General features: G+C 44.0%; 3 protein-coding genes across 3 annotated transcripts; 1 reads left to right on the top strand and 2 right to left on the bottom strand.

Annotated features, from left to right (window-relative positions):
- LOC8074659 (single-stranded DNA-binding protein WHY2, mitochondrial) lies at window positions 1–3,369 on the top strand. Its single transcript, XM_002453291.2, has 8 exons — window positions 1–176; window positions 1,416–1,501; window positions 1,597–1,694; window positions 1,774–1,866; window positions 1,990–2,084; window positions 2,175–2,248; window positions 2,611–2,699; window positions 2,974–3,369. The coding sequence occupies exons 1-8, from the start codon at window positions 139–141 to the stop codon at window positions 3,091–3,093; spliced, it is 693 nt and encodes a 230-aa protein (XP_002453336.1). The 5' UTR covers window positions 1–138; the 3' UTR covers window positions 3,094–3,369.
- Window positions 3,504–7,705, bottom strand: LOC8074658 (probable arabinose 5-phosphate isomerase). The gene is made up of 3 exons (XM_002451526.2): window positions 6,800–7,705; window positions 4,776–4,999; window positions 3,504–3,934 (listed from the first exon to the last, which is right to left on the bottom strand). Exons 1-3 carry the CDS (start codon window positions 7,688–7,690, stop codon window positions 3,778–3,780), a joined length of 1,272 nt encoding a protein of 423 aa, XP_002451571.2. The 5' UTR covers window positions 7,691–7,705; the 3' UTR covers window positions 3,504–3,777.
- LOC8074657 (receptor kinase-like protein Xa21) lies at window positions 12,078–16,745 on the bottom strand. Its single transcript, XM_002451525.2, has 2 exons — window positions 13,080–16,745; window positions 12,078–12,790 (listed from the first exon to the last, which is right to left on the bottom strand). Exons 1-2 carry the CDS (start codon window positions 16,159–16,161, stop codon window positions 12,399–12,401), a joined length of 3,474 nt encoding a protein of 1,157 aa, XP_002451570.1. The 5' UTR covers window positions 16,162–16,745; the 3' UTR covers window positions 12,078–12,398.

The following is a 17,452-nucleotide window of genomic DNA, read 5'->3' as shown; positions in this document are numbered from 1 at the left end:
TACACGCTCCCCGAGACAGACGGCGCCTTGGCCTGCCGCCGCAGTGGGAGGAAACTCGCTCCCTCTCGCTCCCCATCCCTCAGTCCACGGCGCTCGCTCCGCTTCCCTCCCCTCCGCGACCTTCAAGGCGACGAGACGATGCTGCGGCTCTCCCGCTTCCTCCCCTCCGCCTCCAGGTGAGCCGCGGCTCTCAACCCTAACTCTGTCGCTCATACCTCGCTTCCCGGAGCGGCCGCCGCCGCGGTGCCATTCGTCTATCCGTGGGCGATGTTCGGCGCACTCGGAGCCATTCGGGTGGGTTTTCGATCGGGTGACGGTGACGCCTGTGCGCGTACTGTACTGCTGTGCCTGATGCTGTAGTCAGGGTGGCCCCTGCCCGGGGTTTTAGGTGAGGGTTTTAGGGGTAGGGTTTATGCACAGACGATATGTTTTCTGGTAAGTGCAGATTTCGCTGTAGAGGATTCCCCCGCTTCCCTTGCGTTAGCGGATTGCACATTCCTGTGTGATATTCTGTATAGAATGAACATTACTCCCTCCGTCCACAAATAAGTGCACATCTCGTTTCCCGAGGCGTCAAACATTTTTAAATTTGACTAAATATATATAAAAATATACTAATATTTATTATATGTAATATATATCATTAGATTGAGCATGAAATATACTTTCATAATATACTAATTTGTAGATACAAATATTGATATTATTTGATATATTTCTAGTCAAACTTAAAAAAGTTTGACTCCTCGGGATGCGAGATGTGCATTTATTTGCGGACGGAGGGAGTACTTATTTCTCCCTTCTAGTGGGCGCAGTTATTGTTCAATATTATAAATAGTATCCAGTGTTCAGGATGTGATTGCTTGTGTCGATTAGTGGGTGCAGTTATTGTTCAATAATATAAATCAATTTGCCTGAAGTGTAATGTGTCCGATTAGTTGATGTGCTTAATGCCTTGAATGAACAGTCTATCTTGTTAGGCAAAATGGCAAATCATGAAGATCAAACATACCACTACCAATAACTTATTTAGGATTGGATTTGATGCTGCTATGTAATGACGAGAATACAAGTCATGCTGAAAATTAGCTGTTTTGTACACAGATGACCATTTCTATTTTTCAGCTTTGATATGTTTGTGTAGCTCCCATTTTATATTTTACCAAGTATCAATGTACACTGTTGACTGGATGATTAACATCATGCAAATGTCTTAGTTTTTTTTTTAAAAAAAAAATACCACGGAACCTTGAGGTTTCATATTCAAGTCATTCTTTTTTGCTGTGGTATGTTTCTGCAGCCTTTTTTGCCAGCTGGATTCAGATCGGCATCTAACACTACTGTAGTCTTCAATCTCTGGATCGATGAGTTAAATGACTATTTTTAAGTTATGAAATCTTGTTTTCCTTTCACAGGAGAGGTTTTGATCTAAAAGAATCTCTTTTGAGTGGTTCACTGACATTCCAACAAGCTGTTTCAACTTCAGCAGCAAATATTGATGGTGAAGCCTTTGTCTCTGTTCTTGTTGTTAATCAGCCTTCTGCGTGCTGAGTAGTAACATCAATATTGATGTTTGCTTAATCCTTAAATATGCAGATAACTTGTCTAGCAAAAAGTATGCAAGCTATACTGTGTTCAAGGGAAAGGCTGCACTTTCTATACAACCTATACTGCCAAGTTTCAGCAAATTAGAAGTATCTTTCTTTTTAGATTTAACTGTTTTTTGGGCATACATTGTTTTTCCTCCACATCATAATTTCTCTGTTTTATTAGTCCGGTGGATCTCGAGTGAGCAGAAATGGATCAATCATGTTGACCTTCTTTCCTGCTGTTGGACCAAGGAAGTATGACTTTACAAAGAAACAGGTAGCCATTATTTCTTTTGTAGTTTATTTGCTCATGAAGATAACTACTCTGAATAAGACCTATTAGTATTTTTGCCAACTGCATGTGCCTTAATTTTATGATTGTGGAATATATGTTATGTAGCTCTTTGCTCTGTCACCAACCGAGGTTGGAAGCTTGATAAGTCTTGGGCCTGCTGAATCCTGTGAATTTTTCCATGACCCATCCATGAAATCAAGGTTTGTTGTGGTACTGCATGAACACAAACGATCAGACAGAAGTTATGTTTGCATATTATCATTCTAACTCCACTCTTTTTGTGCATCAAGTAATGAAGGAATGGTGAAAAAATCGCTGTCGATCACTCCACTTGGCAGTGACAGTGGATACTTTGTTAATATAAGTAAGCGACTCTCCTATTTCAATTTTCAACTGCCTGTCTTTGTAATGTTAGATATTTGATCTACCAAATATTGAGCACTGCTACTACTACTAGCCTAAAAGCTTTACCGGAAAGGACATGATAATCTTGTGAATACTATTGAGGCATTGCCCATTGATCAGATAGTCTCTTGTATTAAGTTGGAGCTTTCGCCACTGTTAAAACAGCTTCCTGAAATGAAAAACGAAATGCTTCGTGCTATAGCTAGTTAGCACTTACCATTGCAGTGCGACATCAATGTTCTTTTATCTGATATGTTCCCTTGTACCTGGTTAAAACTGTCTACTGATTGGTTTATCTCGGAAATGCACCATTTTTTGCAGCTGTTGTGAACAGCGTGGAGAAGACTAATGATCGTCTTTCAGTCCCTATCACAAAAGCTGAGTTTGCTGTGATGCGCACAACTCTGAGTGTAAGTTTCAATGTTTCCATTTGGTTTATCAGTGTTACCAGAGGCATAAAAAATATATCAGCATCCCCATGAATTCATGCCTTGTCAGTGTTTTCAGGCATATGGAATTTCCAATGCTATTGAACTTTACGTTGTTGTTGAAAATGATTGGTGTATGTCTATGAGTCATGAATGCGTTGACACTTGCACATAACCATTGTTGTTCACTAATTGAATTGCTACTTTCTATGCTCTATTTATACTTTCTGACTGCCTGGCCTTTGTATTCATGCAGTTTGCATTGCCGCACATCATGGGTTGGGATCAGGCTTTAACCAATCACCACCCATCTCCTCCAGCTATCAGCAAGCCCAGGGTAGAGCGTCCACACCCGGATTCTGAATGGGAAAGGTGAAGCTTGTAGCGGCTAGATGTTGGAGGCTTTGGACTTCAGTAGAAGTTGCTGGAGGTATGGAGCATTGGTGTGCTTGAACAGTGTGCCATTAGAATTCTGGAACTTAAAGACTTAAGGCCGGATGAAGCACGATGAACTATTGTGTTTGTTGAGTGCATGTATAACTCTACCACGCCTTCTAAATGCATATCTAGTCGAGTTAGCTGTTCTACGCTTGCTTGTGATTTGTGAACAATGTCTGTGCTTGGTAAGCATCAGCTTGATGCAGTGACCTTATCTGTTTGCATTTGCACATGGAGAAGTTAATCGAGCACGACACAATCTGTCATCTAGAAAAGATGGACGTTATATTTGAACATGTTTAAGCCAAACAAAGTGCGTGAGCTCAGTCTGCAACACACACAGATGCGTTAAGAGAAACCAAGATAATCGACATTTTAAATAAGTTATGTACAAAACACAAGCATTATTTAACAGCCAACTGCAAAACAGCAGTGTACCATATTCCTCTTATCCACCACTATACATAAGGGTACACTAAAGAGTCTAGGCTTCACATAAATACTCTAGCAATAAAATGCCTCCTGGGCAGCAAGGATATCTGCAACTGCAACTAGAAGTTTAGAACCCGGTAAGCTGGCACATAAGCTTACAATCCAGCAGAAGTCGATGATGCACAAAAGTCTACAATCCGGCAGAGACCAATCCATGCAATGTGATGATCCCACACACGATGTTGTTATCGTTGATAACAGGCAAGAACTGTACAGGTGAAGGAGGTGACTCCATCTTCTCCATGGCTTCAACTGCCATTGCCTCCGCAGTTATTGTTCTTGGATTCCTGTTAAAGAGTGCAGGGAAGTTAGACAAGACTTGCATATGACGCCACAAATATACGGCACTGAGCATTATCTATACAAAACAACTGGATATGGAACTACCAAAGGCATTTATTTTCATTGAATGTAACAATGAACAGGCAAATATGCAGCCTTGAAAGATCAGAAAAGCAGGATGTTCCAAATCCAGTTCGATAATGAGACAGAATTTTCTTTCTTTGATAGTGTATCTTACATCAAAGCTTGAACACGCAAACAAAGTTCATATGAGAAATTAATAGAACCAAACAATGAAAACCAACTCTTGAAAAAACAAAACAGAGGTAGTAAGAAAACTACTTATTCTCAGTCAAAACTGTTTATCACATTGTATATTGAAGTATATTGCTGCTGACAAACAAATGTTTATTCCCAGTAAAACACAATGTAGCTATATACATATACAGTTCTGCAAAAACAATGAACCCCAGAGCTATATAATGCATAATTTATATTGAATTTCATTTATTAGCATGTTGTATCGAGGATATAGGCTACTCAGCTATTAGGGAGAGAGAGAGAGAGACAGAGAGAGAGAAAGAGAGAGACTTGTGTTTTTCATAGTACAGCTACTCCTGCAATCTGTAAAGGTTAATACGTCCAAATTTATATGGTTTATAAAATAACAATACTTCAGAAATAGGATGAAAACAAAATATGGAAAGAACAAGAAAGTACTGCTTGTACTTTGCCATTTCCAAATTGCAGATGTACTGAAAAGATCTCAGCATCCTACAAATACCGCTGTACTTACGAAAGAAGGAATTCATACAGGCCAGGTAATATAAGTTCATGTTGACAAACCTGTTGCACATCTCTCCAACTGTGAGACTGAAGATAGCTGGCCCGCTTGCCTTCAATGTCCGCCGGAGATCACCATCAGTGAAGGTCCCAATCAAATGATGCTCTTCATCAACCACAAGCAAACAACCACAACCTTTACTGGTGAGCTCAGTGAGTTGCTCCATTATCATATCTCCCTCCTTGCACAGAGGAAGTTCATTCTGTTTCTTCATAACATCCTTAACCTGCAGGGTGTTTGTGTAAAAACAAAGAGTCTAAAAGACACCTCACCTATAGAAACAATAAAATGACACACATGCCGATGCTGGATCAATAACAACACCCACAGAAATCAGATAACTGGGAGAACAAGATCTAAGCTTGTTTTCATTTTTAGTAACTACTTTGCACATGAACAAGGCTTCATTCAAATATGTCATGTCATGAACAGCTGGCCTTACACATCACCCAGAGCTACATAGCTTGTTAATAACTGCCACTAGACCATCGATAATACACACAAATGATTAGGAACTCTTTTGTTTTGTTTTTCTGGCAACAGAGAAAAAACGCAAAAAAGGGCATGTGCATATAAAAGGACAGTGTCAGGTAACCATAAACAGAAAAAAAATGTTAGTTGGATAGCAACAAAATTATCCAATCATAAAGCAAACATTTCACCAGGGCTATTTATTGGACCAATCCCACCGTCATCGACACCCAACGGTAAAGGAATCCTAGTAGTAATAAGCATCTGGCATCTTATGTCTCCCACCGGGTGGCAGCAGAAGATATTGCACATGCTGACTTAACAACAGCCCCACAAAAATCAGATGGTTGAAGAGATAAGATCTACTCTTGTTTTAGAATTCAGTAACTACTTTGCAGATGAACAGAACAAAACAATCATTAAAAAATGACAAGTCATGCACACCTCGCCTATATATAACAAGAAAATGACACACATGCTAATGCTGGATCAATAACAACACCCACAGAAATAAGATAACTGGAAAAACAAGATCTAAGCTTGTTTTCATTTTCAGTAACTACTTTGCATGTGAACAGGGCTTCATTCGAATATGCCATGTCATGAACAGCTGGCCTTACACATCTCCCAGAGCTACGCAGCTTGTTAATAACTGTCACTATTAGCAATCAATAATACACACAGGAACCTTTTTGTTTTGTTGTTCTTGCAATAGGGAAAAAGAGCAAAAAAAAAGGCATCTGCATATAAAAAGGACCATGACAGGTAACCATAAACAAAAAGAAATATGTCGGTTGGATGGTGATAAAATTATCCAATCATAAAGCACATTTCACTAGGGCTATTTATTGGACCAATCCTACCGACACCGACACACAACGACACCGACACGCAACAGTAAAATAAGCATCTGGCATCTTATGTCTCCCACTGGGTGGCAGCACAAGATATTGCAGATGCTGATTTAACAACAGCCCCACAGAAATCAGATGGTTGAAGACACAAGATCTACTCCTGTTTTAGAATTCAGTAACTATTTTGCAGATGAATAGAACAAAACAATCATTCAAATATGACAAGTTATGCACACCCAACTCATCATCCTCTGCTATGACATTTGTAGATAATGGTCACAATTAAACAAAATGGCACACAAATGATGGGGCACTTTGTTGTATTTTTCTTTTTCTTTTTTTGAGCTTGTTGTATTCTTCTTGAGACAACAAAACGACTGCGAAAACGACAAGTAATAAGATCTCCTCCATATCCACAAAAAAGAACATGATAGGTAGCCACGAACAGAAACAAAATGTCGGTTGGATAGCGACAAGATTATCGAATCATAGTGACCGTTTAACCAAGGCAATTTTGAACCGATCCCACCGCCACCGACACGCAACGGTGAAGGAATCCTAGCAGTGATAAAGCGTCTGGGTGTCTGGGATCTCATATCTCACTGGGTGTCGGCACAAAGTAATTTGAGCGTTTCTTAAAAAAACAAGTAACTGTAATGCCATCAGCATGTTTATGTTAGGGTTAGAGGTGATTGATTCACCTTGAAGATGAGGGTCTTGCCGATCTTGCCAGCGGGATGGTTGGAGGCGTACTGGTCCCTGGAGAGTCGCCTTGCCTCCATGATGGCGGCGATGACGGTGTCCCCAAACACCATCTGGATGGCGGTGGAGGTGACGGGCGCGAGGCCGAAGGGGCACACCTCTCCCTGCAGCGGCAGGTGGACGTTGAGGTCGCAGGCCGCGGCGAGCGGGCATTCAGCCCCCGAGGCCGCGGAGGTGAGCGAGATGAGGTAGGCGCCCTTGGCGCGCGCGCAGGGCGCGAGCGCGAGCAGCTCGTCGGAGGCTCCGGACTTGGAGATGAGCACGAGGACGTCCCCGGGGAAGAGCGCGCCGATGTCGCCGTGGAGCGCGTCGACGGGGGCCAGGAACCCCGCCCTCGCGAAGCCCAGCGACGCCAGCGTCTGCGCGATCTTGCACGCCACGATGCCCGACTTGCCGACGCCCGTGAAGAAGACGGCGCCCGGCGCGTCGATCAGCGCCTGCGCGAACGCCGCCGCCTGCGACATGTCGAGGCTGTCGAAGAAGTGGTCCAGGTGCCGGCGCTGCGCGGAGAAGAGCGGCGCCAGGTCCGACGCCGACACCGTGGCGCGCCCCTGCGGGGCGCATTCCGCCGAGGCTGGCACCGGGAGGGAGCCCATGGGCGGCGAGGGGCGCGGCACGCGCGGGGCGTTCGAGGAAATGCCGCGGTGAGAGGGTGGGTTGCGGGCGGGGTTCGTTTCTTGCGAATTGCGATCTGGGGAGACGCGGCCACGCAGAGCAAACGGTGGAAGGGAAGGAAGGCGGAGGGAGCACGAGCACGAGGCGTGCGAGTGCGACACAGCAACGGAAACAGGGAATGCCGGATGTGTGACTGTGTGAGGCTCCTCGGTCATTATTTGGTGATGATGATGATTGATGTGTCGTCATGTATTTTTATGAACTAGGCCTTGTTTAGTTCATTATTTTCGTCTAATCATAAACTAACTAACCTTAAAAGATTTCGTCTCGCAAATTACAGATAAACTGTGTAATTAGTTATTTTTTATCTATATTTATTGCTTTATGCATGTGCCGCAATATTCGATGTGACGAGGAATTTGTATTTTTTTTAAAAAACTAAACAAATGTTAAATAAAGAGAGGGTAAATTTAAAATTCTACAAGGATAAATGGATAGCTGGAGAATATGGTGATCGATGAGCTCGCTAGAGCTGGAGAAGATGACAAGGGTGGAAGAGAGTGGAAGAGGGCGGTCTGGGATGAACCTTAGCGCGCGGTGGCCGACCGTCAGGGCGAGAGGTAGAAGATAAATAATACAAATAAAAAAATGAAAAAGAATGTACAGACACCCGATTATTTGATAGAGACTCAATACACTATGGGTCTTTATTCTTTAATTTTTCCTACATTCTCATTTACCTATTCAAAATGATTATACAGGTCCTTTAACTTTTCAAATAGTTTATTTGAAGTATGACTTCAGGTCTATGATTAGATTTATAGTGAACTACTTAAAAAGCTGAATGACGGTTAATGAACACTAATATGAAATGTGAAAAACTTAAGAACCGATTGTATGTTTCACTCTTTAAATAAAATATCTACATCTATACAGCGACGAAGCCAGCAGGGGGGCTAGGGGGGCTCCAGCCCCCCTACCGCTGCTGGTCCAGTGGAATTTTTAGTGTTCTTCTTCTAATTTTAGACACAAATTTATAAGGTAGTGTGGACAGAACACTTTATTTTTTAGATATATTTTGTGAATTTCATTATTAATCTATATTTACGAGGAGTAATAGTAGAGCTAAGTTGATGTAGAACTTTTGTTCAGCCATTTCTAAATTTTTTTCTGGCTTCGTCCCTGCATCTATACCCACATCAATATATTTATAGGACCCATTTATTTAGTTCCATGCATGCTAGCCCCATCAAACCTCGTGCACCTGCGTCGTAGAAAAACTCCGGCAGAACCTAAAAGTTTATTTTGGACACCGTAAAAATTAGATCCACCCAACAACCCACATCCCTAACAAGAAATCTATTTTTTTTTAAAAAAATAACTGTTTTGGGGAAATTTGAGGTGTGTATATATCTAGTTTGAGTAAATTTAGAATTTACTGACTTTGTTCTAAACATACCGACTTTGTTCTAAAATATCAATAGTTTCTAGCTTTGTTCTACATGGAGCTTGTACCAATTGTACTAATTTTATTTAAAAATACACAAAAAATCTGTAAACATCAAATTAGTTTGTTTCAATTCATCACGAGAGATATGGCTTGATATGGCAATAATTGTCTTGGACTGCAGGCCGGGACCCGGCCGAGACGACTAGGGCCCGTTTGGTTGCGTCAGTTAAAGTTTATTGTCAGTCACATCGAATGTTTGGACATATGCATGAAGTATTAAATATAAACTATTTATAAAACTAAAAATACAACTAGAGAGTAATTTGCGAGACGGATCTTTTGAGCCTAATTAGTCTATGAATAGACACTAATTGTTAAATAAAACGAAAATGCTACCGTACCTATTAAACTTTAACAACTTCGACCAAACAGACCTAGAGCAATTATGCAGCGCTAGACGCAGACGCCCAGCTACATCGTGACTAAACGTGTGGTGATGAGCGCGCGAGTGAGCGAGCCACCGGTGCGGCGGTGCATGAGTGAGAAGCACAGGCACTCGCGCGCTGGCTCGCTCGTTGTTGCACTCATGCATGCTGTTGCTACTGTGGTCTGTGGCCGGTCACTGCTCATGCATGCCTGCCGCCGGGGCTCGCCTACCATTTCGACAAGGACAGGTGGCCGCATGCAGTCAATAGTTTATTAGGTGGATCCCCGGCCGGCCCACCCCCTAGCGACAGCGAGCACGTACGGCGTCGTCGGCGTTGGACCTTGGTGCTTCTGCACCGGCCGCGCCCGCGCTCAACTTGCATTGGACTCTTTTGGATGCGCGCACGCCGCCGGATGGATGGATGGAATGGAATATATGGACCTGACTTGCCGCGTTGGTTGGCGTTCCAACTTCCAAGTCTGTGTGCGCCGGTTGTAAAAAATATCGTTGACTGATTTTTTATGAAAAAAAAAATACTATTAAATGACTGACAGCAGGCTGTAAACTGATGATGACGCACTTGCGGCTGTAGTGGTGTGCAGCGGCGGCGTCGATGGAGGAGCCGCCAACCAGGAGAGGAAACTGCCGGGCCAGAGGTATCCAGGGAAGTGCTGCGTGCAACGGCCTGCAGCCCTGCATGGGGGCTTGGAGGAAAGTTCCTACGGGCTTCCGCTTCTGCCTTGCCGCGCCGGACGTGAATACGTGACGCTTGACACTCACTGGACTCTGACGTGCACCATGGGCTAAACAATGAATGTGCCACGCGCGTTACGCGTGGAAAGGGACAGCGGACGAGGACGTGGATTATTATTCCGGCCTTATTTAATTAGTTCACCCTAAAATCTAAATTTTTTTTAAGATTTTCTATCATATCAAATTTTATGAGACTTTGGCCCTATCTAAAAATTTTTCATCCATCACATCGAATCTTTGAACACATACATGGAACATTAAATGTAGATAAAAAATAAACTAATTACACAGGTTGGTTTAAAATCGCGAGACGAATCTTTTAAGCCTAGTTAGTCTATGATTAGCCTTAAGTGCTACAGTAACCTACATATGCTAATGACAGATTAATTATGCTTAATAGATTTGTATTGAAGTTTCCAGACGAGCTATGTAATTTGTTTTTTATTAGTTTCTAAACACCCCCTCCCGACATCCTTCCGACACATCTGAAGTGACATCTAAAATTTTTTCATCTCCAATCTAAACAGGGCCTTTATATGTTATTTTACGAGACAAATCTTTTAAGTATAGTTAGTCCATAATTACATAATTTACATGTAATCCGTGGGCGGCCTACGGCGTGGAAGATGACACGGTTCAAGAACATGACGACGTGCTCGGGTGCCTCAGGGAGGAGAACGCCATCGGCAGAGTGTGCTCTCGGCGATGGATGGAGGCGCACGTCGCCGAATTCGGCCTCGCCAAGTTCCTCAGCCGCGCCGCGCGCGTCCTGCTCCGGCACCACGACAGCGGTGGCGGCGCAGGAGCCCATGTCGGTCGTCGCCGGCACGTAATGGGTACATCGCTCCTGGTAAAGAACTAAGAACGTGACGTGCGCTCGGCATACACTGTTGCGTTGCCATAGCAATACAGTGACAGGCACGGAGTAGGTGGTGCGTGCGGAGTACGCGTACACGCTGCACGGGGCGACGAGACGCAGAGCGTCGTGCCGAGACCCACGGACACGGCGGCAGTCCTGGCCGTGGCGCACCCCCGGCTGCCGCCAGAGCCGGCCGGCCTGATCGCTCGCCTCTTCACGGTGGGAATATCGTGCGTCCGATCCGCGAGAGCAGACACGCACGGCCCACCATGCGTGACGTCGTGCACGTCCTCTCCAGCTCGGTTTCTGCTCTTCCCCTGACGGCACCACCAAGTGTATGTGTATCAGGCAAGCAACCTTACGAATTTTTTTTTAAGATTCTTCGTCACATCGAATCTTTAGACGCATACATGGAGTATTAATATAGACGAAAATAAAAACTAATTACAAAGTTTGGTTGGAATTTACGAGACGAATCTTTTGAGCCTAGTTAATTCATGTTTGGACAATAATTACCATAAACAAACGAAAAATGCTACAGTGTCACGAAATTTTTCACTTGGGGATTAAACAGTGCCTCAGAGCAATTGACACCACTAGCAGTTTGTGCCGATGACAATGTAATAAGAGCCAGTATGATCGATCACAGTCAGTACTTGTGCAGGATGCAACCGCTGATCTGAATGGTTGTTTTTCCGGGCCTGTTCTGCTCTTCTGAATGCTGCGACCATCCGGCATTTCGCTTTCAGCTGGGCTTGGAGCTTGCACCCAAGATCATACTCTGAGGCAGGGCGAGCTGGGCGCGCGCGGTGGCACAACCACACCCAGTCACAATATTTTATTAAACAAAACCAAATTATGCACACAAGATTTTTATGGATAAAATTTTGCACAATACTAGTGAAACAAAATTGTGCACACAAGATTTGTAATAAGAAAAAAAATGCATACAAGATTTGTGAAAAAAAAAATATGAACACAACTCTTTAGGGTCTTGTTAAGATCAGTATGATCAACACATAAACGCTTTAGTTCAAACAAACAATTGAAAAGGATCTACAACTTTATTTGGAAGAATATTGGTGCTTCCTCAAAGAGTAGTAAAATATATCATTTGAACGCAATGACATGAGCTCTGCCTTTCAATTAAGATAAGGAAAGAGAGTTTCTGTACAAGCAAAGACACTCAATAGGAGTGTTAAGGCCCCAAGAAACAGGAAAAGAGGGAAACACACTCCCCAAACAAAGGGAAAACAACATCTACACATAAGCGAATGCTCTCTTCCTTTGCTCTATATTCTCTTTTATTCTTGCGACCACTTGTGGCACTGTTGCTACAACATTGTTGAAAATTCTGTTGTTTCTCTCTTGCAATCACACATTCACACACTCACAGATTCACACATATCGATCTCAAGCCCACCTAAAGAACCTTCAGTGGGATGATGATGTTTCCTCACTGCAGAGGAGCTTCTCAAACTTATCTCTAATCGCTTGCAACTCTTTCAGAGCATCTCCAATAGACACGCGATCTGTGGGCATCTCCTCCGAACAGGAAATCCCAACTTGCAGAATTGAAGTGATGCAAGAAATTGTCAGCTTGGAGTTTGAAGTGGCTGGTTCGCCATCTTCTGTCTTCATTTGTAGCTGTTGGTCCATGATAATACTCACTCTGTCTGGTAGTGCCATTTCAACATACTTGCGGAGCTCCATGGCTTCACCAAATTCGTTGTCTGTTGGTCTTTTCCCAGTAAACATTTCCAGCAATAGTATGCCATAGCTGTAGACATCACCGTGGGTGGATACTTCATTGCCCAGTCCGTACTCTGAAACAAACCAAATGACATTTTCTTTTAAATTAGATAAAATAACATTAAGAATTCTGATATACTTCTGTCAAAAAGAATTCTGATATAATGTTAAAATTCATTTCCAATGCACTACGTGTAAGTATGTAGTAAAGTAGTTTCTTGTAATTTCAAGATATAAGATCTTCAAATTTTGTAAAAAGTTAACTTTGCTGAGCTCAACATATATATCTAAGTTGACACTAAGAAACCCTTGAGCTTTGGATGAAGCCATCCTAGTGCAGTAAACAGAGGAAATGAAAGGTACCTGGAGCTGCATACCCAATTGATCCTCTCATTGATGCCCATCCACTTGAAGTACCTATATCTTGATGTAGAAACCTCGCAAGCCCAAAATCACCCACACGAGCAACCATCGAACTGTCCAGGAGAACATTACTTGGTTTAAGATCACAGTGAACAATCGGCGTTGGCTTATGTTGGTGAAGGTAATCAAGTGAGGATGCCACGTCAATTGCAGCATTTAATCTTGCAGTCAGATCTAGTGCCTTTGGTTCACCATCTTCGATGATATGTTTGTGCAGCCATTGGTCCAAATTTCCATTCGGTAGAAACTCATACACGAGGGCCTTGAAGTCATGGCCCTTAAAATCAATGCTTGAACAGATAGTCAATATCTTTACAAGGTTCCGATGTCGAGCACATCTTAAAGTCTCGCATTCAGCAACAAAACTTTGAGATGCACCACGCTGCATGAGGTTGAGAACCTTAACAGCGATCACTATTTGCTCGTCGTTGCTTCTCATTGTTCCTTTGTAAACTGATCCAAAGCTCCCAGCTCCGATGAGGTTCTCGGATGCAAAACCATTTGTTGCATTAACCAATTCTGCATAAGAGACCCTCATGTATTTCTCACTCAAGGCCGAACTTTGTTGATGTGATTTTGTCTTCTGGCGGCGCCTTTGTTGGAGTGCAAACAATGCAAATACTAACGTGACACAAGCAAATGCACTGCATACAGAGACTGTTATGACAAGTTTTCGATGTGGTTTCTTGGTAGTCTGGGTGGTGCAGGGTGGCAATCCAAGTTGAGGGATACCGCCACAAAGGCCATCATTCCCGGTGATTAAGATCTTTGTTGCATTGAGAAATACCCCATCACTTGGAACTCCACCTTGGAGTTTATTGAATGTGAGATCCAATATAGAAAGGCCAGTTAGTCTGGCAAGGATCTCAGGAATGGTCCCTGACAAATTATTGCGAGAAAGATCAAGCCCTACGAGGCCCTTTAGATTTCCTAGTGAAGGTGGAATTGTGCCCTGAAGGACGTTTCCTGATAAGTTGAGAAATTCTAGGCTTTGACACCCACCAATGGAGGATGGAATATCACCAGAAATCATATTATAAGATAAATCAAGTCCGTTCAGATTTTCTAGACTTCCAACTTCTGATGGCAAAGACCCAGATAAGGAATTATGTGAAATGTTGATGAAACGCGACAAGGTTGATATGGAAAAGAGTTCTTTAGGTGTCGGACCAGAAAGATTGTTGTGAGAAAGATCCAATACTTCTAAAGGACAATGGCTGAGAGTAGATGGTATAGGTCCACTTATAGCATTTCTACCGAGGAGAAGTCTAGTTAGCTGTGTAAGATTGCCAAGAGTTACCGGCAAGGGTCCAGACAAAGCATTATCGTACAGAGATAATTCGGACAACTTATTCAGGTTGCCGATAGATGCTGGAATAGCACCTATGAGAAAGTTCTGAGGCATGGAAAGTGTTTGCAAGTTGACGAGGTTACCGATTCCTTCTGTTATTGTTCCAGTTATATTGTTGTTTCCAATGTTGAGAAACTCCAGCTGTGTTGAGAGATTACCTATTGAATTTGGCAGCATGCCATGGAGATTATTCGAGTTAACATCAAGTACAACTAAGTTGCTACAGTTTGTCAGACTAGCCACAAAGCTCCAATCAGCATCGTTTGTTGCTTGAAACTGATTTTGTGCAATTGTGACTGCAGACAGGCTCGTTTGTTTAGCTCCCAAGCATTCTGGAATCGTTCCGGACAGAAAGTTTTCTACTGTTTCAATAACTTGAAGCATGGAGGCGTTGCAAAGGGATGACGGGAGCATGCCCTGAAATTCATTGTCTGATACGAGAAAATACTTTAATTTCGGAAGGTTGCTTCCGATATTAGGTGGTAGAGTCCCATTCAGGTGGTTGTATTCTACAGTTAGAAGTTCGAGGGAGGAAAGATTATTGAACATTAAAGGGGGCAAAGGGCCTTCCAACTCATTATACGGTAGAGCAAGTTGAGTGAGGGCATAGAGGTTGCCTAGCGAACTAGGTATGGGGCCTGAAAGATTGTTTAGTGAGAGAGAAAGTGTTGTAAGCATCTCAAGATTTCCTAATGATTCTGGGATCTGACCAACTAGACCATTTTGCTGAAGATCTAGGTATCCTAATGAAGAGAGGTTGCCTAACCAAGAAGGGATGGTTCCTTGGAGTTTGTTCCCGCCCAATCCAAGAACTCTAAGAGACGAGAGGTGTTGTAGTGGTGGAATGCTTCCTTCAAACTGATTTTTGAAAGCATAAAGAACCATCAACGCTGAGAGGTTCCCTAGTGAACTGGGGATCGTTCCTGAGAACTGATTTGCACCTAGGTTCAGCACGTTGAGGTTGGCAAGGCTGCCTACCTCAGCTGGGATTTCTCCTGTCATGTTGTTATATCTTAGGACTAGTTTCTTCAGATTTACAAGGCTTGCGATGGTAGGAGGGATTGTTCCTGTAAGTCTATTTTTGCCAAGACTAAGTATCTGAAGATGATGCAAGGAGCCTAACTCACTGGGTACTCCCCCATGGAAATTGTTGTCATCGAGGGAAATCTCTATCAGGTGGCTACAGTTTGAAAGTGACGGTGGAATCTGCCCAGAGAGAGAGTTGTAGGTAATTTGCAGAGTCTCAAGGTCATGGATGTTACCGAGCTCTGGAGGCAGGATCCCTTGGAAGCCATTCGATGAAAGATTGAGTCGCCTCAAGTAAGTGAGGTTTCCCAGCGCAGGGGTGATGGTGCCAGTCAGGTTGAGCTCAGGGAGGTCCAGAGAAACCACATGGCCCCGCCGGTGTCCCCTCAAGCCGCACGCCACGCCGCGCCACCGGCACATGGGAACGGACATGTTGCCCCATGACGACGCCAGGGCGCGCGACGGGTCACTCGTCACGAGTGACTTGAATGACATGAGCGCGAGCTGGTCGGAGTTGGGGGCGTGAGGCCGGTGAGGGGCCATTGCTCCATGAGCTGCCAGTGAGGTCTGTGCCACGAATGTGGCAAGGCAAATGAGGAAGAAGGCGAGCTTGCTCAAGGGAGGCTTGATGAGGAGCACCACCATGGTGATTGTATGGGAAATGTTTGCAGTCAGAAAGCCTTTATCAGATATATAGGCAACCCGGATGTATAGACATGGTGCTTAGAGCAAGTATTATAATACAGCCAGCTGCTGGCTGTAAGTCTTTACAGTCTTCTTACAGCCCACTCATATAATGGTTAGCTCATCATTTGGTTTTTGTGCCTGAACTGGCTGTAAGCTTACAACCAGCTTTTACTCTCTCTCCTCCACCTCAGCATTTAGCTCGCTTGCAGCCTGCTATAACACTTGCTCTTATGTAGACTATAGATGCAGCAGTTGCTACGTGACAGCCAAAGAAGACGTTGACTATAGAGACATAGTGTTTTATATTAGTATTAGTATAATAAAGAAAGAATATCCCGTACCAAGCAGGCAGGCAGCAAGCCGCCGCCCTTCCCGGCAGGCAGGCAGCAAGCCGCCGCCGCTGGCGCGGGAGGTCAGGAAGGCGATGGGCGCTTAGCAGACGGGCATGTGCCCACTTCGTTCCGATTCCGATCCTCGCGGAACGGGAACATGGGCGAGCAAACACAAGGAACGTCGGGTGCGAAAAGAGGATGGAACGTGCGGGGAAGAACACACCTCAGGTGAAGTCAGCTCACCACGGTCGCTAGCTGCTCTCGCCGCCGGCTGCCTGGAGCCCCGGACGCCGGCCGAACCCGCGAATGGGGAACCCCAGCACTCCCGCTCCGCAGGGCCGCAGCTTTTCTCGACGACGCAGGAAGCGCCCGAGGCCGCCGCATCCGATGCCGTCACAATCTCGCAATCTTGCTAGAGTGGGTGGGTGTGCGGCAGCGGCACTGTGGTCGTGCGCTCGTCTGCGCCATGCCCTGATGCCCGTGCGTGGGTGGGTGGCGGCGGCCGGCAAAAACTAGAGCTAACGATTGCCCTAGCCTGAATGGACAGTGGAAAGCTGCACGGACGGGTGGTAAAGTTTACCGTCCGTGACATCGGACGTCGAATGTTTAAACACATGTATAAAGTATTAAATATAGACTATTTATAAAACTTTTAAGACTAATTAATTAATGGTGGACATAAAACGAAAATGCTACAATACCTGTTAAACTTTAAACCCCAACCCTGATGTTGATGCTAATTTATTATGAGAGAAAACATTATTTATACCATGGTAACGCACAAGCAACTAGAGCAGTAGGGTAATTGGCACTGTTGCTACGGACCCGTAAGAAAACACTGATAAGGGCATATTTGGATATCGGACGCAGATTCAGTAACGTTGCTTCAGTAAGTCACAACGTAACTTTAGCATCAT

This window comes from Sorghum bicolor, chromosome 4 (genome assembly GCF_000003195.3).
Source record: "Sorghum bicolor cultivar BTx623 chromosome 4, Sorghum_bicolor_NCBIv3, whole genome shotgun sequence".
NCBI lineage: Eukaryota > Viridiplantae > Streptophyta > Magnoliopsida > Poales > Poaceae > Sorghum > Sorghum bicolor.
This window is presented reverse-complemented; position numbering and strand designations above follow the sequence as displayed.